This window comes from Lonchura striata, chromosome 18, assembly GCF_050655825.1.
Source record: "Lonchura striata isolate lonStrDom1 chromosome 18, ASM5065582v1, whole genome shotgun sequence".
In the NCBI taxonomy this organism is placed as follows: Eukaryota; Metazoa; Chordata; class Aves; order Passeriformes; family Estrildidae; genus Lonchura; species Lonchura striata.
In genome coordinates, this window is record NC_140720.1 from 11,990,586 (window position 1) to 12,011,076 (window position 20,491).

A 20,491-nucleotide genomic window follows, 5' to 3' on the forward strand; every position below is an offset into this window, starting at 1 on the left:
TGCTCACGCCCAGCTCCTCCCGTGGCCAGGCTGGCTCCAAGCCCAGACCCTCCAGCCACGCTGTGCACACCAGGGCTGGGAGCTCAGCATCCCCGTGAGAAGGGAGCAGGACACGATGGAGCAGGGAATGCCCGTGTCTGGCATCATCCAGCACCCGGCTGTGGCACGAGGGTGAGGCAGGGCAGGCAGCAGGGCACTGCTGAGGCTTTGTTCTGCCAGCTCCAGGCTGCATGGCTGTGCTGCACGTGTGCCTTCCAAGGGATGGACAGCAGCTGGCCGTGGGGAGGGGTCCCTGGGCTGACAAGGAGCAGGGCAGTGCTGTTAGAGGGCAGCTCCCACTCCCTGGCAGGGCAGCCTGATCCCTGCTGGTTCATCCCAAGGAACACTCACTCAGAGCCTTTTCTGTTTTGTGCCTGGGGGGATGCAGGAGGTGACTTCTCCTACCAGGGCATGCAGCATCAGTCACAGCCCTCCCTCACACCCCACTGAACCAGAAATCTGCACCCCAACTGGTGTGGCAAAGGCAGCACCAGGGGGACACAGACACCCCTGTGTGGGTGGGATCAGCTGCAGTGGAGCCCCAAGCACGTGGCTCACACCCAGCTGTATCTCTTCCAAAACTCTTCTGATTTAAGCCTTTTTCTTTTACAGTTCTGGACATATTGTGCCTTCACACAAAACCAATCTTTGATTTCAGCTCAGCCTGTGCCACTGAGACATTTTGTTCCAAGCTCCTCTTGGACATTTGATGAAAAGGTGTGATTTTTGGCTCACCTTTAAGTAGGCCATGTGTCAATTTGTGAGTGACCTGCTGGAGCTGTGGCACAATCTGGGGTGGCCAGAAGTGCTCGTCCTGTTCCCAAAAGCCAGGCACTGCTGTGTGTGCCTGCAAATCCACCTGGGAGCCCTGTGGGGCCAGGCTGGCTTTGCAGCCAGCAACAAATTCTTCTCTGTGACCCTTTATATTCCCTGAGCAGCACCCTGCAGGATTTTCCAGCTTTCCTACTGATGCCTTAGGATTTCAGCTTTTCTATTTCTCAGGTCCTGCAGTGCATTAGTGCACAGCTCTGAGCTCCATATAAAGTGTGGCCAAGTGCCTTCACACTTTGGGCAGACAGAACAATCCCTCTGGGCCTGAGATCCAAGGACACTCCACAGGCCTTGGAAAGTACAAACAAAAGTGAATTGTGGGGAGCAAACTGGGGGAAGGTGACTTCATTACCCGAAGCTGTAATTGGAGAATTAACCCCTGATATGCAAACAGACCAAATTCATATCTGTGTAAAAAACTCGTGACCATTGTGATGCTTAAGTTTCATCTTTCACATTTCCCAGGCTCTGAGCTGCACACAAAGTGCCAGCAGCTCTCCTCACAGCTCAGGCACACACAACAATCCTTTTCCAGCCCCACAACCAAGGACAGCTGCAGCTCCAGCCCCAAAAAGTGCAACCAGCAGGAATGGAGGAGAGCAGCCTGGGAGGGTGGGACTGCAGCACCTGGGGCTGGAATTGGGCACTGAACCCTGTGTGGGAATGGCCCAGAACTCATCAAAGTGGGACAACTCCTGACTCTGAGCCCACCTTGGGCCCACCTTGGGTGCAGCCCTGGCTGGGCTCTTGTGCTGCCCGAGGTGTGTCCTTTGAGGCCTTTTGATAAATCCCTGTTTCTTCTTTCCCCCTGCCCAGCCTCTGCTCCAGGCAGCCTCTCCAGGCATCAATCATCCATCCTGGGCGCAGCCTCTGCGAGGCTCTGCACTGCCCAAGGTGTTCCTATTGGAGACCTGTAATAAATACCCACTTTATTCCCTTTTTTCTGCTCCAGGCTGCCTCTCAGGCTGTCGGTACCTTGAGGCCCAGCTCCAGCTCGGCCAGCGAGCGCCGCAGCTCGGCCGTCAGGGCGTTCATGCGCTCGCACTCCTGCAGGGCAACCACGGCGTAGGGAGTCCTCTCCTCCACCCTGGCCAGCAGCTCTGCCATGTTGAACTCGTCCGTGAGCTTCTCCAACATCTCTTCCAGAAGGGCTTGCACCTGTGCCAGAGGGAGGGGACAGGGGGATGATGGTGAGTGATCCCCACGGCTGCCTGAGCTGGGAGAACTCCCCCTGCCCTGTCAGTGTCTCCAAAACCATCCCCGTCAGCCCTGGGCAGCTTTCAGAGGGCTTGTCCCATCCTATTAAAATCCAAATGCTGACAGAAATTAATGTCAGATGAGCAGCTGGCAAAGTGATGGTTTTCAAATGTCCCTGTGACATGTGGCAGCCTCTCCTCTTCTCGGCTCTCTTATTTCTCCTGAGGTCACACTCACAAGGAGATGGATGGGGCTGGGGCCTCAGCTGAGCCTCAGGACAACACAGCTTATGAGCTGGTTTTCTCTGGTGTATTGATGGAGAGAGGTGATTATATGAAATTGAATTTTAAGCTGAATTTGGCATTCCGGACTAATGGAGCCACGGAAGAAAAGCATAACGAAACAAAATTATTTTCTGCTCACTGCCACAGCTTCTTCAGAGCTCTAAATACTAAACTCCAATGCTAGAGGACCTTTGTAATGACTAAAACAATTAAATAAACTCCTTTCTGACAATGAGGCATGAAGCCCCTGCTGTCCATGGGATCAGCTGCATTTCCCAGGTTCACTGTGGAAGCTCTCACTCAAAGCTTTGCTTTACTGCTGAGCTGGAACCTGAGCAAGGCTGCTCCTTGCTGGGACCTTTTGGGCACACATAATTCAGTTTAAATTCTATGATCCCAAGTGCCAAACCTGGCATGCAGGGCCAGTGCCAGGTAGGGCAGGGTAATTTTACAGCCAGGGCCACCAATATACACATTTTGGACTCTGAACTCCGATTCCCAGCCCTCAGCTCCTGCCAGCAGTGACCATGTGTGGGCTGTTACTGCAGCCACCCAGGTGGCTAAAGCTGGAAAAGCTCCTCAGCTGCACCTCGGGGGCACTACAGAAATATCTGCTGGTGTGAAATTCCCCTGCAAGTCCCTTTGGCTCTGATTCCTGCTCAGCAATTACAGCTCCTTTGCTGCAGGGTGACCTCAGAAGTCCGTGGGAGGAACTGGACTGGTCAGAGCCTGGGGACAGTGACAGGTTCACATTTTCCCTGGAAGCTCCCTCAAGTCAGCTCGGCCACGCAGGGGCTGGGCATCCTTCAGTGCAGGAGCTGAGACAAGGCTCTGCTCGCTCCCACCAAGGGGAAGGGACAGCTTGGGCAATGGCAGAGATCACTGCAGGAGGGAAATGAGCCCTGGGAGCGTGTCCCCAGGCACAAGGCAGGGCACTCAGGTCACGCTCTGCCCACTCTCAGGCAGATTTTATTCCCAGACAGAGCCATGAGCACTTCTGTGCTCCCCTGAGAGTTTTCTTGATTGTCACCAGGAGTTTGCAGGGTGGCCACCACCTGTGACACCACTGCTGGGGCACTCCCGATCATTTTGCTTCTCTGGGCTGAGGAGTTTATTTGTGTTTCTCCCACAAAAGGAGTGGGAAGGGAGAAGGGGAACTCACATTTGCTATCTCTGAACATCTTTTTTTGGCTTTGCTACCCCTGGATTGTTCTCATCACCTCAAATTTGAGTATGAGCTGAAAAATGACCACACTGGGGCACTTTTAGGAGCCCCTTAGGGGAAGGCAGTGAGTTCCCCAGCTTCACACCAAGCCAGAGGAAACTCCTGTGAAACCACAGCTTTATGTGAGCTGCAATTAGCCATTCATTAAATTGCAAATCTTCAAAGACAGAGCTGGCACCTTAAGACTGCAGGAGCAAAAACCTGAGCATGTGTTGGCTGACTCCAGATCTTGTCAGGGATGTTTGGGCCGTGTTTTAATGAGCTGAGAGTTTCCACAGGGAGGGCTGAGATCAGCCCAGGACACAAAGGAGCAGCGAAGGAGTTCAGCTGGAAATAAGGAATTACAAGGCCCTGGGGAGCTGGTGGGACACGGTGGCAGCAGCAGGAGGAGGGCTGAGCTCTGGGTGGCACGCTGTGGGTGGCAGGCAGTGTGCCAGGGGCCCATTGCTATGCCAGTCACAGGGACTGCTGCTCAGGGAAGGTTTGTGCAACACCTTCAGAGGATAAGGAAGGCTCTGCAGCACATGGGGTAATTAGGAGGCACTATCCTGTCACTGCCAACACTCAATTACATCCCACCAGGGTGATGTGCTGCAGAAAACCAGGCTTTGGGCAGGCAAAGGAAGAACACAGAACCATGGACAAGCCTGACAGATGAGACAGGCATCAAACCCCAGAGGCTGCCCCTGAGCACTCTCACCACATCCTCCTGGGTCTCCATTTCCCCTGAGCACTCTCACCATCTCCCCTGAGCACTCTCACCATCTCTTCCTGGGTCTTCTTTGTCTCTGAGCACTCTCACCATCTCCTCCTGGGTTCCCACTCCTTTTCTGCACTCTCACCATCTCCCCCTGAGCACTCTCACATCTCCTCCCGGGTCTCCTTCCCCCCGAGCTCTCTCACCATCTCCTCCTGGGTTCCCACTCCTTTTCTGCACTCTCACCATCTCCCCTGAGCACTCTCACATCTCCTCCCGGGTCTCCTTCCCCCTGAGCACTCTCACATCTCCTCCTGAGCACTCTCACCATCTCCTCCTGGGTTCCCACTCATTTTCTGCACTCTCACATCTCCTCCCGGGTCTCCTTCCCCCCGAGCTCTCTCACCATCTCCTCCTGGGCGCCCGCAGCCCCCGGGCCCGTGCTGCAGTGGCGGGGCTGCAGCTCCAGCATGGTGCGCAGGAGCCGCTCCGAGCGCTGCGTCAGGAACCCGATCTCGGCGTTGGGGTGGAGGCCGTACAGGTGGGGAGACTCTGCAGGCAGGGCATCGTCTATGTACTGCACAGAGACATTCAGAGCCTGTTAGGAGCTGCCCAGGGCACTTTGCCAGCAGAGCTTCAGTGCTGGAACTGTCCCCCAAGAGGTCAGCCCGGGCTGACCCAGCTCTGCCTGTGGCTGAAACGCCGGGAAGTGATGGAGGAAGGAGAGTACAAATGTTTACAGAGCTGCTTCTGCTCCTGCTGGGAAAATTCTGTGATTGCTGGAGTTCGGCTTGGCTCCGTGTGTCAGGCTGGACCTTCTCTAGCAATTATCTGCTGTGCATTTCAGCATCAGCATCCTGAAATCTCTTGTGGGAATTGAGCTTCCAGTAGTTAAGTTTTATGAACAAAACCAGCCTGATGTGCCTCTCTGCTCCTGCATTTGTGTACAAAGAGCAGATGAGATCAGTAAGTAGATCAACAAGACCCTTCAGTGATTCTCATCAAAACTGATGATAAAAAGAGCTTGAAAGGGCCATTTTAGCAAACAGTATGTGGATGTAATTTTCCAGGAGCCCCACTTAAATCTCGAGCACCAATACAGTTGCTCTATTCATGCATGAACAGAATGAGCCCATGATGAAGTAGCAAATTACCATTAGACTTGGTTCATCCAGGGGAATGCTGAAACATCCACAGGAACGCAACATAATGGGAAATAAGAGGAACAGTGCAGGAACACTGCAGCCCTGTTCCTGCCTCCTAAGGCAGATTATGGGGCAGTTAGGGAAGACATTCCATTTACATGTATAAATAATGCCAGCAAACAAAGAGCTTACCTGGTGATAGCCATTATAATCCATGTTCCCTGGGAGGGGAAACCCAGGAGCAAGGCAGAGCTCTCCCTCCATCATTTCTGGCTTGATAAACTCTTCCAGGTAGGTTTTGCAGAGCCGCCTGTCCCAGTCATCCGTGATGTGACCTCCGTACATGATCTCGCCCACGAGGTAGCGCAGGTCATCGTAGGGGACCTGGGCGGGGAGCAGGGTGTGCTGAGCCCAGGTGCTGCCCTGCACCCTCAGGGCTCCCACCTCAGCAAACAAACATCAGGCAGGAGTTAAATCCCACCCCAGGAAAGCCGGGGCACAGCACAGTGCAGCTCCCTGCTGAGCGAGTGGCACTGAGGTCTCCCAACTCCTCCCAAAAGCGCCCCAAACCTTGAAACCCAAAGACGCCAAGGAAATGGCATTTTGGGACAGCTTCAGGCCACCCTGGTGGTCCAAAGCCCTCAGACAGCCCCACTGTGGTGCCCCCACCTTGGAGCTGGCCTGCAGGTAGTTGTGGAGCACGTTGACAGAGATGGTGAGGTCCCCGGTGCTGAAGGGGTACGGGCGGTTCCAGCCCTGGGCGCCGAACTTGCGCCGCTCCGCCACCACGGCGTGGAAATAGCACAGGGCAAAGAGGATGCTCCTGAACTCCTTCTCCTGGCTGCACATCTCCAGCGTGTCCTGCAACGCAGCACAGCTGCCCTCAGCCTCAGCGGCGCCCAGGGAACCCAAACGCGCCGTGCTTTGGACAGGGTGAGTCACAGAACCAGAGGCCAAGGCTCAGAAACACCCCAAACCATCACGTTCAACCTTCAGCCAAATACCCCCCTCCACAACTAATTCTGAACCGTATTTTTTGAACAATTACAGGGATGTGTCTCTACCACTTCCCTGGGTAGCTTGTTCCAGAGCTTAACCAACCTTCCAGTGCAGAAATTTTTCCTAACACCCAACCTGAACCTCCCCTGCTGACACTCGTTACCTGGGACAAGACGCCGATCAAATTGCCCTCCAGTTCATTTTTGTGTCATGCACACACGTATTTCAAAGTCAGTGGCTTTGCATTGCAGATTTATTGGCAAACTCTAGCAAATATTTTCTGACTTAACACTGACTGTTCCCAGCTCCGAGTGGCTTTGCACAGGAACACACACAGGGAGGGAAGGACACGTGCACCCACTCAGCGCCCCATCACCTGCATGTGCTCAACATCCCTCACCAGAAAGATGAGCAGGGAGCCACAGAATCACAGAATTCTCTGTTGGAAGGGACCTTAAAATCCATGTTTTTCCAGCCCCTCTGCCATGGGCAGGGACACTTTCCAGTATCCCAGGTTGCTCCAAGCCCCATCCAATGTTTCTCTTTAAAAAATGCCACGTTAGACCTTTAATCCTCTGAGAGCCTGACAGAGCTCAGGGTCTGTGCAGAAAAGGGGGAATCATTACTCCAGAGGGTGCAATACATTGACCAAGTGCATATGATAATCAAGAACATCCCAAAAGCTGTTTTTCCCTGGGTTAGGCAGCACTCTAAGCTCCCTTTATCAGCATTGTGATGAAGAACTGCTTCAAATACTTGCAGAACACCTTTCTCATTTCAGGAAACATCCCCAGGACAACCCAGTTCATTCTCATTTGGCCTCTCTTCGCTTGTCAATTCTTCTTCAGCTACAAAGCAGAACAATATCCCCTGCACAGAATAAAGGGTCTTCTTTGTAGCCTTCAGCTGAAAGCTAAATTTGAACATCTCTTCTGTATAAAGCAGGGAAATGAGGTGTAAAAGCGACCCCACCCACTCGCTTCAGGATTTCTGATTAGAGATGTTTCATAATCCTCCAGCAATTTAGAAAATGCTAATTACTATTGATTGAAATGAGCAGAGGCAGGATGAAAATGTTACTTGGGGTGAAGGGTCTCCCCTCCCTCGTTCTGCAGGACATTTTGTGGAGCTCAGGATGATGAATGGCCGTGGGTAAGTTTGGAATAACCTTCCCTGAGCACTTGCATGAATCCTTGCATGGTGCCTCCCCCCACACCTGCTCAGCAATGTTCCCTCCTGCGCTTGGGATTCTCTCCACACCAACATCCAGATGTTGCTGTGAGCTGCCCCATGACCCAGGGTCCACAGCTTCTTGGAGCTGCTGTCTCATCCCAAATAACAAGAAACTTTATGGAGAGAATCACAGAATGGGTCCTTAAACCCAACCAGTGCCACCCCTGCCATGGCAGGGACACCTCCACTGTATGGTTGGAGAGGTGGCAATCCATGGTCACTTTTGGAATTCTATAAATATCAGATGTGGGAATCCAACTGGCTCTTTTTCTCTTTTGAACTTCCTTGGACCAGTGTGGTTGGAGAGGTGGTGATTCCATCCTCCAATCCATGGTCACTTTTGGAATTTATGAATACCAGATGTGGAATCCAACTGGTTCTTTTTCTCATTAGAACTTCCTTGGACCAGTGTGGTTGGAGAGGTGGTAATTCCATCCTCCAATCCATGGTCACCTTTGGAATTCTATAAATACCAGATGTGGAATCCAACTGGTTCTTTTTCTCCTTTGAACTTCCCAAACCTGCGTGCTCGTTTTGTGGCCAGCAGTGAGAGCAGCCGTGCTCCTACCTGGCTGAAGTTGTCCAGGGCCTTGTGCAGGTTGGCGCGCATGCCGGTGGGCGCCTCGCTGGTGACTTTGATGGCGCTCTGCAGGATGCCCTGGGGAATGATGTGGCTCTCGGGGCACGGCGCCGGCTCGGCGCTCAGGAACACGCGGAAATCCCGGTGGCTGCCCTGGCTGTGCTGCTCCAGCCTCTTCTCCAGGGAGCTCAGCCACTTGGCCACCAGGTGGATGTTCTGGCGGGGACAAAGGGACAAGGCTTGCTCGGTTTCCCCATCACACCCCCATGTTCCGAGCACCAAAATCCATTCCACTGACGGATGGCCCCTGGAATTTGGGACTTGGCCCAGGGGTGCCTGTGTGCAGCTCCCAGCCCCAAAGAGCCAGGTGCATCAAGAACATTTGAAAATTCAGAATAATCAGTATAAATCAGCAGCAGAGCAGCAAGTCACAGCTGGGCTGGTTGGGCTCTCGGTGCTGGAATTCTCCTCATTTCAGCAATACCAGCTGAGGTTATTCCTGAGGAGAAAAATTATTTATTTTCTGTATTTATTTTCTATATTTTTTATTTTAGTATTTTTAAAATTTATATTATTTTATCTTTCTAAAAATATTTATTTATTTATTTTTATCTGTTATTCCTGGGGAACAGAGTTGTTATTCCTAGGGTGTAAAGTTGTTATTCCTGGGGAGCAGAGTTGTTATTCCTAGGGTGTAAAGTTGTTATTCCTGGAGAGCAGAGCTGTAATTCCTCCCCCCAGCCCCACTGAGCTCAGATAATAACATTTGTTAATTTTAATCAAAATTACAGTGAGGACCCTCCGTAGCAGTTTCCGGGTAAACAAGTCAAGCAGGTGATTTCACCAAGTCCTTTAACACAAAAGGATTTATTAATTCATAATAAATTAATTCATTTATTTATTTTCATCAATACTAGCTCTTTATCTTCCCCAAACCAGTTCTGCTGCAGGTAAAAGGAAAGGTCTCACAGGCCACCAACCAGTTAAAACACAGCTGACAGGGGTAAGGAGGCTACTGATGGAATTTTAACTCCTCACCATATCAAGAAGAGCAAATGATTGGTGAGCTGACAAAATAACTCATAAGACAAAGGCGTTTCAAGTGTTGCAAATAAAGCCTGGAAAGAGCTGCAGGAGGATGGCATCACTCTGAGCCTGGCAATGACACTGCAGCAGGAATCCAGTGGTGATAGATGCAAAGTAATGCACACAGGAAAACAGCCCCAGCTACAGATACACACACTGATGGGTTCAAAATTAACTATTATCACTTAGGGAAGGGAGCTCAGAGCCCTCACAGTGATTTCCTGCAAATTACAGCTCAATGCTTAGCAGTGCAAGAGCAAAGGAACGGGGGATAAAGCTGCAAACGGGATTTTGCCACTCCATAAATCCATGGTGGGCCTTCATCTTGTAAACTGCACCCAGCTCCCACTCCTCTTAAATCTGACAGGATTTAGCTCCCACAGAAGGAGACTCTCCATCAGCAGGGACTCGGCCATTTGGAGAGAGCAGAGCTGGGCTGGAGGGAGGGAGGCAGGCAGGGAAGGGTGAGCAGAGCAGGCTGCAAGGAAAGTGGAAGTGCATTTTCATGTGACACAGAACTAAACTGCCAATTTACTGCTTCAGGGTGTTTGGGGAGTTGAGAGAATCACGGAGTGGAGCTGAGCTGGAAGTCAGAGAGGAACAGAATTGTTAATGCTGGAAAAAAAAAGCTTTAAAGTCAGCAAATCCATCACCCCAGCAGCACCAGCACGCTCAGCATGAGCCCAGGTGCCACAGCCACACGGGGTTTGAACACTTCCAGGGATGGTGATCCCATCAGTGCCCTGTTCCAGCATCCCTGCCCCCTTCCCAAGGCTGTGGATGTTCTCTGCTGGCTTCTCAGGTGCCTCTTGTGAGGCTTCAGGTGAGCCAGGTAAGGACAGAGCCCAGCTGGGACTGGAGAAGAGGCTGAACACTGAGGAAAGGAAAAGCTGAGGAGCTCCAGGCTGGGACAGAGTGGTGGCTGCTGGCACTGTGATCACAATTTGAACCTGCAGGAGGGATGGTCAGCACTCAGAGAGGGCCTGAAGGCTGTGAATTGAGAGAATTGCTGTTTGGGGAAGCCACAGACACTTTGCTGCCTCCAGCATTTTTATTTAGAGCTGCAGAAATTCAGTCTCCTCACCTGAAATGGTTTAGGGCTGTGCTCACATTGCGTGGATGAGAAGGAGTTTGGGGTGTGGGGGGAGATGCCTGGGCAAAGGGGTTGTTCTGGGGTTGTTCTCTCACAAACAAGGGCTGTGTGAGGAGCAGTAGGCAAAATACAATTACACATGAGGGCTGCTGCAGCACTGCTGGCCTGATGCACTCAGAATTTCAGAATTTCAGAGTTTTGTGAGATCAGATCATCCCAGACAACCAATTCACTCTACAAACATAAGTCAGAGTGCACTGAAACCTGCAACCAAAGTGCTGCCAACTCCACAGAGATTTAATAAAACCGGGAAAGATCTCAACAAAATATCAAAAGAAAAATCGTGCATTAAGTATCAGTTTAATCATAGTCTGCATATCTGACCTTAAGTGTTTTCATCTCTAATTGGTAGTTGCTTCCCACATCTGCTTTTGTGGTGTTAGATGGCTCAAATATAATTGCTTTTGCTTGTGTTGACATGACACGAGTGATCATTATTTGTGGGTATCACTGCCTGCTAACAGCCAACTTAGGGAATATTTCCAGTCCAGTGATAATTGAGTGCATTTATATCCTGTCCTTTTGTGATAGAAGGGATGAAAAACAGGAAGAGAGGCAGCCAAACATGGGCTGGTACTAAGAATTCATAATTCAAATAAATCTATCTGCCCAGGCCAGACAGGGACACTGCAGAAGAGATTCACAGGTGGGAAAGAAACTTTGCAAATTAATTCTCAGCAGACAGGGAACAAAACCTGAAAGAACACATCTAATGAGAACACATGGGCAGAGTAATGGAGAGATGTGTCAGTTATCAGTTATTGAGAGGTGTCAGTTATCAATAATTGAGAGATGTGTCAGTTATCAGTATTGAGAGATGTGTCAGTTATCGATAATTGAGAGATGTGTCAGTTATCAATAATGGAGAGATGTATCAGTTATCAGTAATTGAGAGATTTGTCAATTATCAATAACAAGCCAGTGTGGGCAATGTAAAACAGCCCCTCTGCACACTGACCACCCACTGACCATCCCCACTGACCATCTCCTGCACACTGACCACCCACACTGACCATCCTGCTCCAGGTGACCCTGCTGGAGCAGAGGGGTTGGGCCAGATGCTCTCCAGAGGTCCTCCCAAGCCCAGCCATCCTGGCATTCTGTGATTTATGACACGCTGATGAATCTCACACAGTTGTGCTCCAGCAGCTCACTGTTATTTGATTTAATGCATCAACCTGACTCAGTGAAGCAGCAACCTAGGAAAATGGAAAGATGCTCAAGACTTAAATTAACTTGATCACAAAGAGAGGGAAGTGACATTTTGCTAATGGGTGAAGACTACAATTAAACTGGGAATATCTAATGTCTGAACTCTTCCCTGCACCAGTGCATTCCAACAAACACTAACAAATTTCCCTGTGTCTTTGCTGTTAAGCTGATCAGCCCCAGCTTGTGCTAACTCGTAGCTGGGTGCAAAGCTCCTTCCTCCCTGCACAGAGAAAACCAGGAAACCCCTGCAGAGAAAGCAGATCCATGGACAGTTGGGCATGGCAGGGCAGAGATCACAGAGTCTCTGGGGCTGGGACACCTCTGGCACCCCCCAGCCCTCTGCTCAGAGCAGGGCCAGGCAGTGCAGAGGCCCAGGAACACACCCAGGTGCCTTCTGGATGTGCCCAAGGGTGAAAACATCACAAACTCTACAGGCAACCCCATCCACTGTTCAGCCATTCATATGGAAAAAAAGATGGTATTTACATTGAAATGGAATCTCTTGAATTTCAGGTTGTCCCCACCACCAGACAGAACTGGGAGAGTCTGGTCTTTACTCATCCAGGGAGATGGAACCATCTCCTCTCCAGGCTGAGCAGTCCCAGCACTGCATGGAGCATCTCCAGCTGCTCCCCAGAGCCTCGAGGAGCTGGCACTGAGCTCTGCCTGCCCTCCCTGATGGAATGCTCCCCAAAGCCCCCCAGACTCTGAACTGGGGCTAAGGAGACCCAGAGCCTGCTATCAAATGGGTTTTTGTGGAGCTCAGAGATCAAGCTCAGCTCTCCAGTGCCAATGACAGGAGCAGATCAGCTGCTGGGCTTGAGCTAGGCTGTTCCTGCAGCCCTCAGGTAACAAAATCTCCTTTAAAGAGCTGCACTTTGGCCTCAGGGGCTCCTCTTCTGCAGCTGGACCGTTTATATTTGTAAAGAATAATTTTAGCTGTGGCCTTCACTCATCTGTCAGCACCCTGTACCAGAGCCCAGCACAGCTGAAGCCACCAGACAGGAACAAGTGGTGCTGAAGGGGCAGGGAGCTGCTGGCCAGGCTCTGCCAGGGCCAGGGGGATTATCTTCCCATGGAAATGAAGGACTGGGTGCCTTTCTGCTGTTCTCACTCATAAAATGAGTCATTTATGAGAATCTCCATTTTCAGAGGGAGCTGAGAAACTTTTCCCAGGGTGCTTTTGTCTTTTATTTTGCCTCTTGTGGTGTCAGAAGGCAGCAGGACTGAGAGGAGTGGCCCTGGCACAGCCCTTCCCAGCAAGGCAGTGATCCTGCTCCTGCCATCCAACAAAACCCTCCCCACAGCACAGAACTGGAATATTTGCCTGTGTGAAGTGTTACCAGCTCCAGGAGGCAATCCCAGATGTCTGAGTGACCCTGGCAGTGCTGGCACCTGCAGCCCTGTCCCCAGGGCCACTGGGGCTCTGCTGAGCCTGCCCCACACTCAGCACCCTGGCCTAAGCCAGCTGCATCGAGCCCAGGGGACTGGGTCACACCTGGAGAACCTGCCAGCCCAACCACCAACACTTCTGCTCCAGCAATCCCACTTCTGCAGCTCTCCTCATTTAACCACAGAATCATAAAACTATGGAATGCTTTGGGTTGGAAGGGACCTTAAATATCATCCCATCCCACCCCTGCCGTGGCAGGGACACCTCCCACTGCCCCAGCTGCTCCCAGCCCTGTCCAGCCTGGCCTTGGGCACTGCCAGGGATCCAGGGTGGGCACCCTGTGCCAGGGCCTCCCACCCTGCCAGCCAGGATTTCTTCTGGTTTAGCCTTCAGTGTCTGCCTAACCTCTCACTGATTGCTCTGACCACCAGAGAAGATGGGAATGGATGTAATAAAAACCCTCCAGGCCCCCAGTGCTTGTCTGTTAGCTCTGGAACAGCACATGGAGCCTGGCACTGCTGACAGATCCCTTACAGCAGCACACCAGCATTGTAGAAAATAACTTTTCACTCTGCATTACTGAACAGCTCAGTATTTCCATCTGCACCAGTTCAAAGGCAGATGTCAGGATTGCAGCCCTCTGTATATTAAAAGCTCTAGAGAAGTTCAGCATTGTTTACCTCAAAGGGAGCTTGCAAAAAAACAACAAAAAAAAAAAGCAAAAATTAAGATCAAAATATCAGGGATATTTAACTTCAATTCATAACCAGGCCTGCAGGCTCAGATCAGGACTTCGAGCTTTGTCTTAATCTAATTTTATGCAAACAATTCAGTGATAATGAAAGTTTATATAATCCACATCAAGGAAATCAGAGGGGTTCCCAAAACCTGTAATGAGAGCTGACATCACCGAGTGCACATCAGCAAAGCCAAACCCTCAGTGCATGAGTGGCTCCAGAGAGCACCTGACAGAGACAGAGCTCCCTGCACACCCCAGCAGCTCTGAGGCGTTTTGGGGGGCTGTGATGGGAGCTGGCAGCCTTGCCCTGGCTTGGGATGCCCAGGGCAGCCAGCCCCACTGCAGAATTTCCTCCCTCAGCAGCCTCTCCGTGCTCTCTGAGGTGCAGGGCTCTCAGAGCAGATGGAGCAAATATTCATGGAGCAAATAAAGGCACAGAGAGGTGCGGAGCAGGCTCCTGCACTGCACACCCCACACACAAGAGCAGATGGGGCAAATACTCATGGAGCTGAAACGTAAACTTTAAGGGACTTAGAGATTTTAGAGGAGCTAAGATTTTAGTTAGAAATAAGCCTTACTAGAGTTAATGAAAATAATAATAATAAATGAGTAGGCCTTGATGAAGTAAGGAGTTAGTAGTTAACTAATAATTGATTGCTTGTCAGCACAATGTTGAGTTAGCTGGTTTATAATGAAAAACACACAAACTGACAAATAGCTTTTAGGAACATCAGACAATTTGGGCCTCCTCTGTTCTGAAACCAATTGAAGACAAGGAATGGGAGTTCTACCAAGAGTTCATTTGTCATATTTGCATTGCAAAGGTAGAAAGGTCAGAACGAGGAAGACTTCATTGACTTCCTCATTTTGGGACCTCTCCCCATGAAAGGGACACCGACCCATTTCAAGGAACAAACTATGCATGGTTAAATAGCTTTTGGAGTGATTAGCATACAAAGCAGGGAATGGGCTGTACCAAAATGATGAATATGTATTTGTATTTTGGGTGTTCAATACTTTCATGGATAAAAGGGCTCTGTCATCACCTGGAAGCTGCAGTGTGGATTTGGGAGCGATCCCACACACAATAAACACACCCTTTCTAACTTTAAACTGCTAGAGAGTTTTTGTCCCTCACAGTTGGATATCGGTACTTGACCAATATCCAGATTTTTTCAATAAATCAGAGCAATTAAAGGCACAGAGAAGCATGGAGCAGGCTCCTGCACTGCACACCCCACACATAGCTCCAGGAGGAGAAACCAGGCTGGCAGAGGCTGATCCCAGGGAGAGGAGGCTGCCTGGGACACTCGGTGACACCGTGCCCCTGTCCCCTCCTGGCAGCAGGGCAGCACTGGCCACAGCCATACCTGGAGGATGACCCAGTGACCCTCCCTCGCAGCCACGTCCAGAGCTTGCTCAGCCACCACCTCCTGGCCTTGGCCCAGGGAAACGTTGTGGAGGTTCCTGTGGTTGAAGGTGTAGCCCAGCTTCTTCCCTGGGAGGGAACAAGGAGTGAGGTCAGCCACAAACCCTCACACAGGAGCTCTGAGAGCACTTCTCTGCTCTCATTCTCTTGCTCCCACCCTTTCCTTCCCAAGTGCTCAAACAGCAGCTTCCCCCAAACTCTTTAATTCCAGTGCAGCATCCACACAAAGGTACCTTATTATGAAGTGCTTCTTCTTTAAAGAACATTATTCCCCTGCAACCTGGTGTAAAAACACGTTTTGCAGTGATAAGAAATGAAAATCTTTTCCTGCTGATTAACCAGGCTTTGAAAACCTGTCGCTATTGGCCACAAAATGAGTACACAGAAGCATGGTAAATTCAAAAGAGAAAAAGAGCCAGTTTTATTCCAACATCTGGTATTTATAGAATTCCAAAGGTGACCAAGGATTGGAGGATGGAATTGCCACCTCTCCAACCACACTGGTCCAAGGATCAATCGACCATTTCTCTCCACCCACAGAGAAATATGTAAACTATTCTATTTATCCATAAAATTGTGTGGGAACTGTGACTCTCAAATATGTAAACATTATCAGAAGGCCAAAGAAGTTTTATGAGAACTTTAAAACTTTCAAAAGAACTATAAAAGAAAACTTAACACTTCTAAAAATCAGGCCAACAAGCACTCACAGCTGACCATTCACAGAGAAATCAGCTCCACATATGACCACACACATGGAAATCAGCCCAGGAAGGACGACCAGGAAACCTGGAAACTTTGCCACAGAGCAGCAATTGTTACAGGGAGCTGTTGCTTATTTTTAGTTATGATGAAATCATAGAATAGCAGGTTGGAAGGGACCTCAAGGGTCCTCTGGTTCAACCTTTCTTGGCAGCAAGGATCTGGGAGCACGTGAGCCATCTGTGATGTAAATCACAGGTTGTGCACAGAGGCAGCTCGGAGATCCCTGCACTGTGAGCCACACTGGGAATCCAGGCAGCGCAGGAAAGAGATGAGTTTAATTTAAACTTCAGATGAAAATCCCCAAAACTTTAAGAAAAACAATAAAACCAAACCAAAATCCCACCGCATCCTCTCACAATTATCTATTTTAAACAAATTACTTCTTTATCTACAAAGAGCTGAGGAAAAAAAAAAAAACCAAAGAAAACAGGCATGTCGTGCTAAGATAATAATGCAGCAGATAAATGGCAATGCTGTGCTGTGCCTGGGGACAGGATGGATTTACCATGCTTCTCCACATCCTTCAGTGGGTCCACTCCTGGGGACAGGATGAAGAACATCGGGGTGCCAGGCCCTGATTCCTCAAAGGTCGTTGCAAAATCCAGCGATCTCCCCACCACGTATTTGCTGCCCAGCTTTTCTTCTACAAAATCTCTGCCAGAGAGGAAAAACTGTTGCCAGTTTGTTGGGAAAATGCAGATTCCCCTGCAAATAATCGATTATTTCTGGTGGAATCCCAGAATTGTTCAGGTTGAGAAGACTCCCAGGGTAGCAAGTGTGACCCTCAAGTGTCCACCCACAGGGATTCTGAGCACTTCCAGGGGTGCTGCCAGGCTTTGATAACCCTTCAACTGGGAAAGTTTCCCCTAATATTCAATCTAAACCTTTCCTGGTGCAACTTGAGGCTGTTTTCTCTGTCCCTGGTGCTCTGCACAGGGCTGGGACACCAGAGGGGACACCAGCTCCTGCCAAACAAAGGCAAGTGTGTCACACTACTACACGAAATAACTCACATATTTGTTGTTTTGTTTCTTTGAGAGGTTAAATTTTTTTTTAAGTTTTCTATACTTCCTGATATTTACATGTTTCTGTTCCATTTTCTCACAATGATTGTTTTGTAATCTTTTCTGTGAGTAAAGAGAATCGATGGACTGTTGGTTTGACCAGTGTGGTTGGAGAGGTGGCAATTTCACCCTCCAATCCACTGTCACTTTTACTATTTTATATATAGTGGAGTCAGAAAATAAAGTTTACTTTTTCAGTTCTTTTTCTTTCCTTTTACATCTAACCTGCTTGTGTGAGTTATTTCGTGTTATAGTGTGACATGTATAAACTTAAGATGCAGAAGAAGGAAAAGAGGAAGTTTTATTTCTGACTTTGTAATACATAGAATTTTAAAAGTGACAATGGATTGGAGGGTGAAATTGCCACCTCTCCAACCACAGTGGTTAAACTAACATTTTATTATTTCTCTTTTCTTACAGAGAAGAATGCAAACCAATCATTATTTACATGAACAGTGTGTGAGAACTCCAGTAGAAACATGTAAACATCAGAAGGCATGGAAAACTTTTAACAGAACTTTAAAACTCTTAAAATAACAGGTGACAAAGTGGGAAGGGAGAGCAGTGGGAGCTGCATCCACAATGCAAGGCTTGATTGTGCCCGGGGAATGTCAGGAGGGAAGAAAGGAGCTGAGGTACAAAATCCAAGAAGCTGCCACGTGTTGTGCAGCCCAAGCAGCCCTGCAGAGGAGGCAGCGATGCTCTGAAAGTCCAGATGATTTTCACAATGGCTTTGATCTGGAAAGCTGAAAGGGAAGAGCTCTAAGAATGGCTGGAGCACGGAGCTTTAGCATGAGAGTGACAAGGGAGAACACAAAGGAGTGAGCAGGGAAGGGCTGAGCTCCACAGCAGCTGCTGGAAAAACCCTGTACAGGGAGAATGTTCTGGCTGCATTCCCCCAGGGTGAGCTGACATCACTGCTTCACACAGACAGAGGCACTGAGCTCTGATTCAAAGGTAGCAATGTTATATTCAAACCCCAGGAATTACTCAGGCCTTTTGAAGGCAGCCAAATTCTTTCTAAGAGAGCTGAGATCCTCCTTCAAGGACTGCTGAAAGGCAGTTGGGATAGAAATGCCTAAGGGATTGCCAAAAAAAACACAAAAACAAAGCACTTCCATATTTTTGGTACCCTCCTTCAAGTAGATTTTTCTGCTGAGGGTCAAGATTTGGTAAATTGCTGCTGGAAAGGCTCAGGTCACAAAATTTAACCAAGCCCATCAGATTTAAGGTCACAACACTCTTGTTTTACTTCACATCTCAGCTCTTCGAAACTGCCTTGGGGACTCAGAAACACAAGGTGCTACGAGAAGCTTTTTGAATAATTCAATAAGATTGAAGGGGGAAAGAGATTTACAGGGGATAAGAGATTTACAGGGGGTAATCCTTTCTCAGGAAATTACAGCTGTTGGTGCACTGCTGGTCCTGAAGCTCCACAGAGTGACTCAGGGGCTTCTCCTGATGACTCCTTAGGCCTTGGGAATGAACCAGAGTGGGCAAACACCCCCAGGGATCTGATGGGAAGAGTGGCTGGAGCATCTGACCTTCCCAGGCTTGGATCATCTTAAATCCCAAAGAAATCCTACATGGGGTGGGACACAAAGGGGCTTAGAGATGTCTGAACAGCAGCTGGAAATGAGGTTGGGATATTCCAGGGCATCTAAAATCCCCCATGCCACCTGTGGCTGGGCTGTAATATTACTCCTAAAATGCACCCATGGGCTGGTCAGGGAGGGAGGGGAAGGTTTGGACTGGTTGCATGTCCGTGGTCAGCAGTGAGGTGTTTCCTGTTGGCACCTGAGATATTAATAACTGAGCTCTGCTTCCAGAAGAGTCCCCAGAGCCCTGGGGAAGGCTCAGTGAACCGTTGCTGTTTGCACTTTGAGATAAGAAACAAAACAAAACAATACAAAAACCCATTTAAATACTTCTGTGCAAACAGAAAATCTTGACGTGCCCATACCCTAAAAATATCCAGCCAAGCTTTTGAACCTGGATTCCCTTTTCATGAAAGAGAGACAGGAAAGGGGCTGAAATTTGATGTTCCTGTTATTTCTGAGTAAGAAAGAAATGAATTATAGTTGCATAAATGCACCTAAAATTCCAAGAGCTTATTTTACTCACTCTAAACAACAACAGGAAAACCAACATTTTCAGCTGAGAGACACATGGAGAATCCAGCCATGAGAGCGAGAAATGAAAAAAGGTGGATTAATATCAGTATTATGATAAACTGTAGTATTTATTCTAATAAAAAATGATAACATTGACCACAGGGAGTTCCTCAGTCTTGGTGTTTTTCTGTGAACCTTGAAGAACAAACTGATGTGTTCATACACTGAGTAAAGTGCCCTGCTGTGTGCACCTTAGGTGGTGCAGGAATAGAAACTACTGGAGAAACGGGGGCATGAGAGACACAGAAATGCCAGAACACTGGCCAGAGAAGGGAAAACCAAGTCCTCAGGGAGTGAAAGACCTTTAGTTCGTCCTGGAACAAGGAGGTTGTTTTTGCAGAACTTCAGGAAGTTTAGCCTCGCCCAGTTACCTTCACTACATTATTTACCACTACAACCTTCAGAACCAGCAGCACATAAATTTTGCATTTTACAGGGAAAAAAAAAAAAAAGAAAGAAAAAGAAAAACCTCTGTAAGACTTTTCTTTACTTCTGCTCTCATTCTGGTAGGGAATGCCCAAACTGATGCAGTAACTAAAACAGATGTTCCTGAGCTGAGTGCGGCAGATGTGTAACTCCTGTGAGGTGATGCTCATTCCTGACTTGGCAGGTCTGCCCCTCACCCTGGTCACACAGCTCCATCCCTGCTGCTGGCAGTGAGCTTGGGTCCCACGAGGCAAGAAATGCCACTTAAATCCAATGTGCTGATTGCTTGCAGAGCTCAGAGATCAATGAATCACACAAGGGTGGGCTGGAAGGGACCTTGGGGATCATCCCATGGGCAGGGACATCTCCCACTGTCCCAGGGGCTCCCAGCCCAGCCCAGCCCAGCCCAGCCCAGACTAGCCCAGCCCAGCCAGCCCAGCCAGCCAAGCCCAGCCCAGCCCAGCCCAGCCCAGCCCAGCCCAGCCCAGCCCAGCCCAGCCCAGCCCAGCCCAGCCGGCCCAGCCAGCCCAGCCCAGCCCAGCCCAGCCCCACCGGACGGCGCAGGGCACGCGGTCGGGCCGCAGGGCGCGCAGGATGCACAGGCGCTGCAGGGCTGACTTGTTCTTCCAGTCCTGGGGGAACCTCTCCCTCTCGGGACACTCCGACTCAACAAACTTCTTCCACCGCTTTGCAGAGCCTTCAATATCCCGATCCAGGTTTCTGAATTCCTCCATGGATGAGAGAGCCTGGAAGAATTCAAGGAAGGTGAGGAAGAACAATCCTATGTGCCTCTGAAACGTTTTTCTAATTCTACTGACTC

At 49.5% G+C, this 20,491-nt stretch overlaps 1 protein-coding gene across 7 annotated transcripts in view; it reads right to left on the bottom strand.

Annotated features, from left to right (window-relative positions):
- Positions 1-20,491, bottom strand: part of DNAH9 (dynein axonemal heavy chain 9) — a 132,252-nt gene that overhangs the window by 11,156 nt on the left and 100,605 nt on the right. Inside the window, exons 60-67 of one of the 7 annotated variants that reach the window (XM_085556908.1) lie at positions 20,224-20,417; positions 16,513-16,661; positions 15,184-15,311; positions 8,219-8,446; positions 6,088-6,279; positions 5,611-5,802; positions 4,680-4,850; positions 1,846-2,028 (exon numbers count right to left, since the gene is read on the bottom strand). In XM_085556908.1, coding sequence (XP_085413034.1) covers positions 1,846-2,028; positions 4,680-4,850; positions 5,611-5,802; positions 6,088-6,279; positions 8,219-8,446; positions 15,184-15,311; positions 16,513-16,661; positions 20,224-20,417 — 1,437 coding nt within the window. The other 6 variants (XM_085556910.1, XM_085556912.1, XM_085556909.1 and 3 more) reach the window with 6 other exon arrangements.